The sequence below is a fragment of the Melitaea cinxia genome, chromosome 16 (genome assembly GCF_905220565.1).
Source record: "Melitaea cinxia chromosome 16, ilMelCinx1.1, whole genome shotgun sequence".
Taxonomy (NCBI): domain Eukaryota; kingdom Metazoa; phylum Arthropoda; class Insecta; order Lepidoptera; family Nymphalidae; genus Melitaea; species Melitaea cinxia.
In genome coordinates, this window is record NC_059409.1 from 14,809,343 (window position 1) to 14,821,791 (window position 12,449).

Sequence of the window (12,449 nt, forward strand, 5' to 3'; positions counted from 1 at the left end):
ATTTCCTTTTTTATTAATATTATTATGGTCATAATTTTTCTTTAATAGTCAAACAAAAGATTTTTTTATAATTATGTTTATTGGATGCACAGTATCTCATAAGCGGGAAGCAAACTATTAAAACGCACGTTGCAAACATACGTTGCACGCAAATTTTTTGATAGCAGTCTGGCCATCGAGCCCGATGTTTCTTTTATTTAGAACATAATTAATGCAAAATAACGCTACGATTTTCTACGTACTTAAAAATATTATTGGATAAATATCGTTGATTACACTATTATTTACATATTATTACCTTTTTACTGCATTCTAAGAGTTTTAACCAGTAAACAAATATCTCTTAAAATTTAAAAATATCATAACGGCACATACCTAGAGCTACAGATGATTATTATTCCTCATAGTTTTTGTAAACATATATAATAAATTAATAATAAATAATAAATTAATATTGATAAATTATTTTGACACCGAGATAGACAGACAACTATGCCGTTCTAATAAGAATTACGTTATAGACGACATGATCTAATGAGAGTTATATTTCCATATCATTATATCAATCAAACACCGAAATCCGAAACTACTGTTTAATAGTTAATCAACCGTTCAACGGACGCATTCGATATTCGATAGTTTGTTCGCTGCTCAATAATCTGTGAATGCACTAATGTATGTCAAATGTCAACGAATGTCGACAACTGTCATTAGTTTGATTTCCAAATTTTCATTTGATTTTCACCCAAGGAATGTTGATACAAAATCGTGTCGTAGTACTTTTGTGATTTTGTAAATTCGTTAACGTTAATCGTTTCTCGTTTTGGCAGAACTTGAATTGTTATGTTTATAAAATTTGGCTTTAACTGCATAATATAAACGTGTAAGATAATACCTATGATACATTTGTGAATCTCTATCATTAGAAGTAATTTGAATATCCTGCATGATTATTGAAATATAAAGTAATGGTATCAGTGTATGCAATTTTGTACTAACGGAAGGTTTTGAAATGCATAACAATGACTAATATTAGTGCGGGGCTGTATATTTTGTACTTTTTTTATATTTTGTCCTTGGTACCGTCCCGGAGATCTGTAAACGTTAGCCGTGTTTTCATTGAATTAACGTTTTCTTTTTCGAATATTGTAACTTTTGTATTATATTTATTTAATATAAAACAACGGAAGTCTTGCGTCATTAATATCATGTCTCGTTTCTGTGATTCTTGCGCTTTTGTTTGTTAGTTTTCAATTGTTTTTTTTAACGCTTTGATTTATCTGTGGAAAAGCAACAAGTGCAATGTTTTAAAAAAAAATATCTAAATTGTAACACTGGTGAGTATGATTTTCTGATTGTTTTTCCTTTATCTACTGTAGTTTTTATCTAACAATGAGATATGTAAATTACTAACAAATTATATCTAATTACAACAATTAATATTATTTGTTTGTTGTTTACCTATATATGCTTTGTAGTGGTTTAAATTTTTATGATATAATACGCTTGTTATTTTTAATATCTTTTGTTTCATGTTTTTGGTATGTTTCCAGATACCAAAAACTTTGACTTTGTCAAAATTGTTTTTTTTTAAATTATAATATTCAAAATGTACAATAGGGTTGTTACCTGTGTAAAAAAAAAATATCTAAATAAAAGATCTTACAATTAAATTCACTAAATACCAATAACAAAAAAAGAATGAAGTTAGGAACATGGAATGTGAGAAGCTTAAAGAGTCCAGAAAAAATCTATAAGATATGTATGGAAATGAAACGCCTAGAAATTGATATCTTGGGTCTGAGTGATGTGAGATGGAAAGGCAATGGTAAACACAATATAGATAATGATTATACTATGTATTACTCTGGTGATTCATGATTCCTCCAATAAATACAATGTGGGAGTAATCATAAACACAAACACCTTAATACAACTGTAAGATTAGTACCGAATTCAAATCGAACCATGATGCTTCAAATTGAGGCTATACCAAGAAACATCAACATCATTCAGGTATACGCTCCCACTGCTGACGGGCCAGATCACGACATTAAAGATTTTTACAAAGAGAATTGCTCCAGATGATGAAGAACCATGAAATAAACCTAGTGACCCTAGTGAAACCTATAAATGAATGGTCAGTTGATGCGAAAAATGAAACAGTGTATTTGGTGGAGGAGTCCTGGAGTCTGCTAAAGAACAAAATTCTAGATTTTGGCATGAAGTTTCTGAAAAGACATTGGGTTCCTAAACAGAAAAAATTTTACGATCTTATGAAAGAAAGGAGACTACAAAAATTTTAATCAATATAAAGAGTTAGACAGAAAAATTCGTCGTGAAGTCCAGTTTGTCTGCGATACTTGGTATGAATGCAAGTGTAATTTTGTGGAAGACCTCTACGCCAGACATGATGCATTTAACCTCCATAAAGAGATAAAATCCTTTATTGGATATAGAAAGACCACACACCAACTCATAGATGAACATAATGTCCCCATATTAGACATAAAAAAAGAAAAAACACCTATGTGAACAGTACATTTCCTCAATATTTGCTGATAATTCATGAAGTTTGGCTGTACCTTGTGATCTGAATGACGGGTATTCTATCCTAAAAGATAAAGTCACAAAGGCTCTAAGAAAAGCTAAAACGGGAAAAGCAGTTGGTCCATATGATGTTCACATAGAGGTACTTAAACGTATAGAAGAAGAAAACAAAGATGCCCTCGTAAATTACATGAACTCCGTGTATGATTCTGGTTACTTACCCAAGGACTGGTTGGTGTCTACTTTCGTTACACTGCTTAAGAAAGCCAATGCGAAAAAGTGCGAAGAGTTTCGAACAATTAGCCTTATGAATCAAGTACTTAAAACTATTTTTAAACATCATTCACAAACGTACAAGAGCTAAGTTTGACGAACAACTCACAGACAGCCAATTAGGTTTTAGATCAGCAATGGACACAACAGAGGCACTTTTTGCGGTGCAGGTTCTAGGACAAAAATGTAGAGATATGCAGCAGGATGTTTTCCTTTGTTTTATCAACTACGAAAAAGCTTTTGATAGAGTGTTACAGGATCGCTTAGTTGTAATAGTGCATAATATCGGATCATCTAAAAGATGACAAGGATATACTAATCACCCAGAATTTGTATTGGAATCAGCGAGCTTCTGTTCGAGTTGATAAAGAGGAAACGAAATCTGTCAAAATTAAGAGGGGAGTTTGACAGGGCTATATATTATCATCTACGCTATTTAACTTGCACTCTGAAACAATAATAGCGGCAGCAATCGAGGACCTGCACTGCGGAGTTAAAGGAAATGGTCAGGTCATTAATAACATTAAATATGCCGTCAATACAGTCCTTATACCATCATCTCCTGTAGACATTAAAATATTAGTCGCTACAGTTAATGAGTGTAGTGAAAAAACCGGCCTTAAGATTACAACGGCGGCCATTTCAAAGACAAAAGTCATGGTCATATCCAAGAACAATAATGTCGACTTTGTCGTCACATTAGGTGGCCAAAAACTGTAAAGAGTGCGCAAATATAAATACTTAGGTACGTGGCTTAATGAAAACTGGAACAGCGATCAGGAAATTAAGACTCGCATTGAAATAGCCCCAAGTACCTTTAACAAAATGAAGAAAGTACTATGCAAGCGCAGACTTAAGATTCCTTTGCGTATTCGATTTTTACGTTGTTTTAAAGAAGACCTTAGGAAACGAATACAAGCTTTGAGATGTGGGCATATAGGCGTATGCTAGCCATTAGCTGGACTCACAAGATCATGAACGTGGAAGTTCTGCGACGCATCAATCAGAAACGCGAACTTTTGCAGACCGTCAAGATGAGAAAATTCGCATATCTGGGACACGTGCTTAGGCACGATAGATACGAACTGTTACAACTCATCATGATGGGAAAAGTTGCTGGAAAACGAACCGTAGGTCGCAGAAAAAAGTCCTGGCTACGCAACATCCGCGAATGGACAGGTGTCGCGAGCACCGCCGAATTCTTTCGCCTCGCGAAGAATAAACCAAAGTATGCAAAGCTGACTTTCGCTAGTCGGAGAGGCACCGCAAGAAGAAATACCAACCTATAGCCTTCCTGAGTAAATGACTACCCAACAAAAATAATTTTTCAATGTAAACCCGACAGGGCCGGACCGTGAGTTTAGGGGGCCCTGGGCTAATACAACTTACTTTATATTTACCTAATTTGACCACGATTGAGATGAATGTGTAATAGCATCCGAACATTTTAACTGTCAGTTCGAATTACCAACACCAGAACATAGGCTTGAATTAAATGAATTGAATGGGTTTAATTAATCATAGGATTCGCAGGTCTGCAAACCATACGATGGTTTTAATTTCATAAAATTATGGATTCTTTCGCATTAATGTCTATTTTTGATTTTGACTTGACTATGGGCCTTAAATCCACGGGCTCTGGGCTGAAGCCCTAAAAGCCATATAGTAGATCCGGTGCTAAAACCAGTAGTTCCTAAGATTAGCGTGTTAACAGGAACAAACTCTTAAGCTCTATAATATTAGTATAGATTTTACGGGACATATTTATTGTACCCACTAGATATTTAGACCCTATTTTTACCATATTTATAATTTGAATCTATCTTTATAAATTGACAGTGTGATTTATAATGTCAAATCTTTCATTCTAAGTAGAAATTTGAATATAAAACGTTATGCAATTTAAATCTATATTAATAAAAAGGAATATTGCTAAGCGCATAACTCCAGAATGGCTCGACCAATTCGGCTAATTTATTGGAAGGTATTAATACTTAAAAAAAAAAAATTATACATATAAATAAAAATCTATTAACTTTTGACAGAACGAAGTCTGTCCGGGCAGCTAGTATAAAAAATAACTATAGGTTATTGCGTTATGATTGACTCTTAAGTTGTTTTTTTTTTACACAAACAATAAAACACAATTTAAAATTATGATAAAACTGCCTTAAACAACATCCTGTTATGAAGTTCAAAGATATGTGCACAGCACAAACACAATATTGTGAACATAGCAGATTGAACTTGGAACCTCTTGTCAAACTAACATTTGCTCTGACAACTGCATTAATAAGTTATTATAAATTATAAGGATAGCTTCCTAATAGGCAGAAAGCTTTCCTACCTAAAATCTTAACATGACTAGTTTACTCGTAGTTTAGGTGCCAAAACAATGGCGATTCCACGTTCAATTCCTGCTCGGGATGGATGATTTGTATTTGTACAAATATGTCTGGGTGTCTGTCCCTGTGGGTCTCCCACCAGGCCTCCGAGAGAACTTTAAGCTGTTGGGCCCAGTTGTTATCATAAACACCTGATAGCAATCATTACCCATAGTAGGGAATATGTTCGCCAATCTGCAGTGGATCAGCATGATGGAATAAGCAGAGAGAGACTTCTCCTCCAGAGAAAGAGGCCTATGCTCAGCCGTAGGATGCTGCAGGCTGAATCAATCAATCAATCTAAAATCCTACTTGAATAATATTTATAATTAATTTTTATAAACGTATTAACAGCTACTATTTAAACATCAATTTGTACTGCAATAATAAATAAAAATCTATTATTTCGTGAATAGTCTATATCCGTATGTCTTGCATAACTTCCGAACGATTATAGCTATTGTTAGGACAAATTATTAGGACAATTTTATACATCATAAAAGAAAATCCAAAATAATCGCGTTTGCTTACAAAGAAAAACAAAAAACGATTCCATATTACATCAACAAGTACACGTAAATAATAATACAAAATCGGTTGTTTGAAAATCGTTACAGCCAGTAAAAATTTATGAAATTATCTTTTTAACCGACTTCCAAAAAAGGAGGAGGTTCTCAATTCGACTGTTTTTTTAACCGACTTCCAAAAAGGAGGAGGTTCTCAATTCGACTTTATTTTTTAACCGACTTCCAAAAAAGGAGGAGGTTCTCAATTCGACTGTATTTTTTTTTTTTTTTTTTATGTATGTTACATCAAAACTTTTGACCGGGTAGAGCGATTTCGATAAATTTTGTTTTAATCGAAAGGTGGTGTGTGCCAATTGGTCCCATTTAAATTTATTTGAGATCTAACAACTACTTTTCGAGTTATATCTAATAATGCGTTTTTACTTGACGCTTTTTTCGTCGACCTACGTTGTATTATACCGCATAACTTTCTACTGGATGTACCGATTTTGTTAATTCTTTTTTTGTTGAAAAGGGAACGTCCCTAGTTTGGTACCATGATAAGTAAACCAGGATCTGATGATGGGATCCCAGAGAAATCGAGGGAAACTCTCGAAAATCCGCAATAACTTTTTACTGGGTGTACCGATTTTGATAATTTTTTTTTTTGTTGGAAAGAAGATATCCCTAGTTTAGTACCATGATAAGGAAACCAGAATCTGATGATGGGATCCCAGAGAAATCGAGGAAACTTCTTGAAAATCCGCAATAACTTTTTACTGGGTGTACCGATTTTAATAATTTTTAATTTAATCGAAAGCTGATGTTTGTCATGTGGTCACATATAAATTTTATTGAGATCTGATAACTACTTTTTGAGTAATCTTTGATAACGCGTAGCTACTAGACTATTTTTTCGTCGATCTACGTCGATGTAATTGAAGTCGGTTTTTTTTCGTTTGCGAGCAAACACAATTATCTCAAGTCAAATGTAGAACGAAGTTCTACAGGAAGGTTTACAGAAAAAGATAAACTGTATATGTTTGGTATGGCATTGCTTTATCAGTTATAATATTTCTTTGATAGTGGATAGTATCTTTAATTTTATCTCTTGAAATGTGAGTAATTGAAATATTATTCTATAATTTAAAAGTAAGTTATATTGCTTATGTAATATTGTTACATTTATTACTTAAAGTGAATTTTAAACGGATTGGTATTTTTAGTTTCATAACATTGTAAATATTTTATTGTTGTCATTAATTAATAATGTTTTTGTTCTGTGGCATGTAATTTTTGCTATTTAATAATTTTAATATATTTCTGAAATAAATGATTATTATTATTATTAAATAAAATATCAAATCTGTACAAACAGACAATTTCTTCTTATATAATATAGATAAGAGAAACAATAAAAACAACCAAACGATTTTATAAAATATTTTAATAAAAAAAAAATATATTTAGTTTTCACAGATTATTATTTTCTTGTTTCATTGTTTTTGCTGCACTGTTTATCACATAGATTGTATCTTTTTTTCTTCTGTAAATAAATAAATAAATAAATAAATTTTGTGTTCCTTTAAGAAGATTTAAATTGCAGAACTTGATTAATTGCTACAGATGTTAAAAGTGTATGCTACCTCAAATTGCTTATTTTCCACTCGGCAGGATGTCCATATCTTCCAAACCACTGAATATTTAAGTTTGAAATTTGTGTATGGTAAAGTTCAGAACATAAACTATCTCTCATATGTTTCGAAAACACGATTCCATAAAATTTTCTCGATACAAAAAAATTGCAAAGTTACCTCTATTTTTGTACTAAAACCTTAATATCTCAGTAAATATAGAAGTTATGAACTTGAGATTAAGCATGGTAATTGAAATAAGTATGAAGAACATTTTATATGTTGCGTTTTAAAAAAAATAACTATTGGTAATTGGTCACTATTGGTTGGTAATGTTTGTGGGGAGAAAATACATATAATTCGCGCGATGAACAAGAAGCGCTCTCAATTCTCATGTGTGTCAGTACTGGTGAAATCTGAATTCGAGCTGAGGTAGTGTAGCCCCTTAATTATAATTATTTCTTTTGTTTTCAGAAACAATGAGTAGCGTTATATGTCAGGGACTTCGGTCTCCGGTGCGCAGGTTGGCGGCGTTGAGGAAATCAAAAACGATATCAACTTCAATAGTGCACAATGAAACTATACTGGTTAAGAATAATCAAGAATTTGTTACTAAGGTAAGGTCTATCACATTCAGAAAATAATATTTACTAGGACAAAAAGTTGACCTAAACCTAGTTGTATAAATTTTATTTTATACAACTAGGTAGGTAAACGAGCGTACGACTCACATAATGGCAAGCGACTACCATAGCCTATACGCGCCTGCAACAGCAGAAGCATCCCAAACGCGTTGCCGATTCTACCCCGGACCCTCACCAGCAGTTTTGGTCACCTTATTCATCACAAGAACACAACTTTACTTCAAAGCAATGCTATTTACCTGTGATCTTCTGTAAGGTCAAGATAGTCCCCAGTCCCCCCCTAGTCGAGCTGATCGAGATTTTCAGCAGGATATTTCTTGCTGTACCCTACCTCAGTTGACTTTCCCCTTTTGATATGTACGATTTTATTTTTGTGTTACCCACACATTACGAATTCTACACATTTTTAAATATCATATCAAAAATTGACCGTTCTAGCGGGGATCGATCGCTTAAACCGAAAATAAAATCATCATATCAAAAATTTCGAATGTGTTCGAAATGTGTAGAATTTCCCCTTTTGACTAAAATTCGGAGATAAATTTTCTCAGAAATGACATTCAGTTAATTTGGATATGTTGCCTCCGTAAACTAATAGACCCCAGATTCCATTGAAAACTTTGGCTGTTTTTGAGAATGTAAAATAGTCAAGGATTTTTTAGGCAACCCATTTTTAATCTAATCTTCTAATATATAAAATTCTTGTGTCGCGGAGTTTGTAGTTAAACTCCTCCGAAACGGCTTGACGGAATCTCATAAAATTTTGTGTGCATATTGGGTAGGTCTGAGAATCGAACAACATCTATTTTTCATCCCCCTAATGTTAAGGGTAGTCCACACCTAATTTTTTTTTAATTTTTAGATAAATTATTTATTCTTTATTTTATTATGATTTGGCATTGAAAAATACATAGAACCCTAAATTTTCACCCTTCTACCACCAACCCCTATTTTAAATAGCGTTTAGTGGCAAGACAACGTTTGCCGAGTCAGCTAGTATATTATCTAATATACTAAATTTATTATAAAGTAAGTTTCATTCTATTATCAACTCGGTGAAGATCGACAGGTTCGGATCTATGACTAGCCCGTTGGCACAGTTTCTAGTGGCACTGCTTTCTGTTCCGCGGATTGCGGGCTCGATTCCCGCCTGAGTCTAGGTGTTATATTTGTATTTATATATTTATATATGTATTATTTATATGTATCTTTATAAAAAAAATATAGTTATAACAGTCGGCTGTTACCTGTAACACAAACATTAAGTTGCTTACCATAAGAACAGACGACCAGAGATGTTATATGATATTTATTATTATTATCTTCTATCATTAGAAAGCTGTGATTGATTTTTATTTGTATAGATTAACCTTTTAATCTTCTTTTCTAGGTAATGAATAACGACAAGCCTGTGATAGTGAATTTCCACGCAGACTGGTGTGAACCCTGCAAGATCCTGACTCCCAAACTGAAGGAGCTAATCGATCCATTGACCAACCTGGATCTGGCCATAGTCGACGTCGAAGAGAACGCTGACCTCGTGCATACCTTTGAAGTTAGTATTCTTAGAATGGTACAGTTCTGAATTTTTCAGCCAGTCCGTTCGCGATGAGAAAGTAAATATAAACTATTTTTTATTCATTACACAAATGGGTGAAGATCTTTCATAGTTCAGATCTTCTACTACACTAACAATAGGGTAGGGTATCAGGAACTAAGTTTCTGGCTACCTATGTAATGGAAAAATCCTATTGCAGCCATTTATTGACACATGCGGCCTGCTAGATGATGTACACCACATGCTAAGTGAATGTTATAAATACGAAACGGAGAGAGAATCATTGATGAAACGATTTAGTATAAATAAATTTGATATGGGTACTTTTATTCTGTGTTAACAGAACCTTTGTCTGATGCAGCAAATTTGTTAGTTAATATGATCTTACATCATCAATGATTCTTTCTCCATTTCTTAGACATAGTGAGAATTAGGGTATGATGGGGCTGGCATGTCTGTGTAGACAAAAGTCCCTAAAAATAAAGAATAAAAAAAAAAAAGTTTTTGGCTACCTATGTACTGGACCAATCTTTGTCCTATTGTTGGAAATATATAGTTAGTTTCAGTGTAATTATATTAATAAAAATAAACTCTCTCTTTATATAATACTAACTGTGCCCGTGACTTCGTCCGCGTGAAATAGAAAAAAAATACTGTTCATTCGGTTACAAAATAAATAAATTTCTAAAATAAAAGTAGCTTAAGTTACTCCTTATTACATCACCTATCTTCCATTGAAAGTCCCGTCAAAATCGGTCCAGCCGTTTCAGAGATGAGCCGGAACAAACAAACAGACAGATAAAAATTGTAAAAAATGTTATTTTGGTATATGTACCGTGTATACATCCATTTAGTAAAAAGCAGTTATTTTAATAGTACAAACAGACACTCCAATTTTATTTATTTGTATGGATTGAAAAAAAAATTAATATCCGTTGCACTTTTTGAAATTTTTTACTATTCTGTGCTAATTTTATTAATTTTTCATTTCATAAGTATTTTATACAAAGTATTAGAAAGCTTAAAATAGAAAATAGCTGAGTTTGTCAAGCGGATCTTTAGTTAGTACCACAGTTAGCGATATCACAGTTAGTGATTTTTTTGTTTCTTGTTAAATCTCTAAATTTTATTTTCAGGTGAAAGCGGTGCCAGCTGTTATAGCGATAAGCAACGGTCTTATAGTCGATAAGTTTATTGGTCTAGTCGATACCGACATGATACAAAATTTAATAGACAAGATGTGCGGTAAAAAGAAAGACCCATAGACTAAGAATTTTTTTTTCACTCAGTTTATGTCACGCCTCGAAAATTATTTTAGTAACTGGCCATAGATAATTTTATTTTAATTTTAGATTTTTATTATTTTACTAAATACGTACAAAAAAATAGACATTAAAAATATATTTTAAATTCATATGTATATTTTATATAATTGAGTGTAGTTTAATATATATAGATACAGCGGACAAACGGGTTGACAATATAAAGGAAGCTTATTTAGGATAAACGGTAAATGGGGTACCTACCATCTTATATTAACTACAAAATGAGTTAAAAATATATGAAATTATACACAGAATAATTGCCATGCGTAAAAATATTAAACATAATAAGTGATACCATCAAGTCATAATTACAAAAAAAAAATCAAAGTTTTCACGAAATAAAAATAAAATACAAATTATGACTGTTAATACTACGAATTTTTTAAAACATTCATATTTATCCAATGTACTATCATAAATATACATAAAATGTTTATTATAGAACCTAAGTCATTTGTCGCCTACTGCTCTAAAAAAAAAACTTTTTGAATATGGAACCTATTATATACAATATATGTATGAAATTGTATTCAATGATATTAATTTAATAATTATTATAAATTACTAATAAATTAAATATTTAGCCAGACAATCTTTAAGCGAGATTGTTCTGTCTTTAGCTAAGTATAATCTTTCCTATTAATTAAGTTTCTCGGACGCTATGAAGTATGAATGTGATTGTCTATATTTTCACTGTTCATGTGTTTGTTCTAAAAAAAACAGACTTCTAAAATGTATTATATGGGTATAATGTATTATAAGCCAACAATCACTTGTCAGATCTCGCTCCATAAATGTAACCTCATGACAAGCACCAGCTTCTGTATATAAAAATAATCATCGAAATCGGTACACTCGATAAAAACTTATGAGTAAACAGAAAAAAAAATACAACTGAATTGCGAACCTCCTCCTTTGTTTGAAGTTGGTTAAAAAAAAACGTAGTTTTATAAATAGTAACATGTAAATTTTTAAACATTTATAGGTTTTCTGTGTTAATTAATTCTATATGAAACATATACATGTTATTATGTATTAAACTACATTTAAGCAAGCATCTTATATCAAAGCTTTTAAACTTCAACCCCCGTTCGAATACTACCGAATAATTCGCAATTGAACGATTCGTATATATAACGAATCGTTTTCTGAATATCGAGACCTGAAATTAATAGACAATTACAGACAAGTCATCTTTTAAATAATAGAGAATTCCAATGCGCCGGTTTCGCATGTTTTTTCTTTATATATAAAATATTAAAATAATCATGATGTTATTATTAGATTTATATCGAATTGTAAATAACGCTTATTGAGTTAAAGTAAGTTATACGTTTACGATCGAGTTATTTGTATTGTTAAAATTTAATAAAGATATTGTTATTGGCTTATCTTTTGTTTTTTTCTTTCTTTTCTTGTTTTTTCTTTATTATTTTATCTTCTAAAATTTACATTGTATAACGTAGTCAGTATAATTATTATTGAATTTATTAACTTAACCATGTAATTGCATTATGAAATTGGATATAACAAAGCTTAAAGGAAATTAGACATATTTGTTATACCAAGTAATTT

General features: G+C 31.9%; 1 protein-coding gene across 1 annotated transcript; it reads left to right on the forward strand.

Annotated features, from left to right (window-relative positions):
- The first annotated feature begins 944 nt into the window (after window positions 1-944).
- LOC123660823 (thioredoxin, mitochondrial) lies at window positions 945-10,911 on the forward strand. Its single transcript, XM_045595854.1, has 4 exons — window positions 945-1,337; window positions 7,822-7,964; window positions 9,382-9,546; window positions 10,686-10,911. Exons 2-4 carry the CDS (start codon window positions 7,827-7,829, stop codon window positions 10,812-10,814), a joined length of 432 nt encoding a protein of 143 aa, XP_045451810.1. The 5' UTR covers window positions 945-1,337; window positions 7,822-7,826; the 3' UTR covers window positions 10,815-10,911.
- The last annotated feature ends 1,538 nt before the right edge of the window (window positions 10,912-12,449 follow it).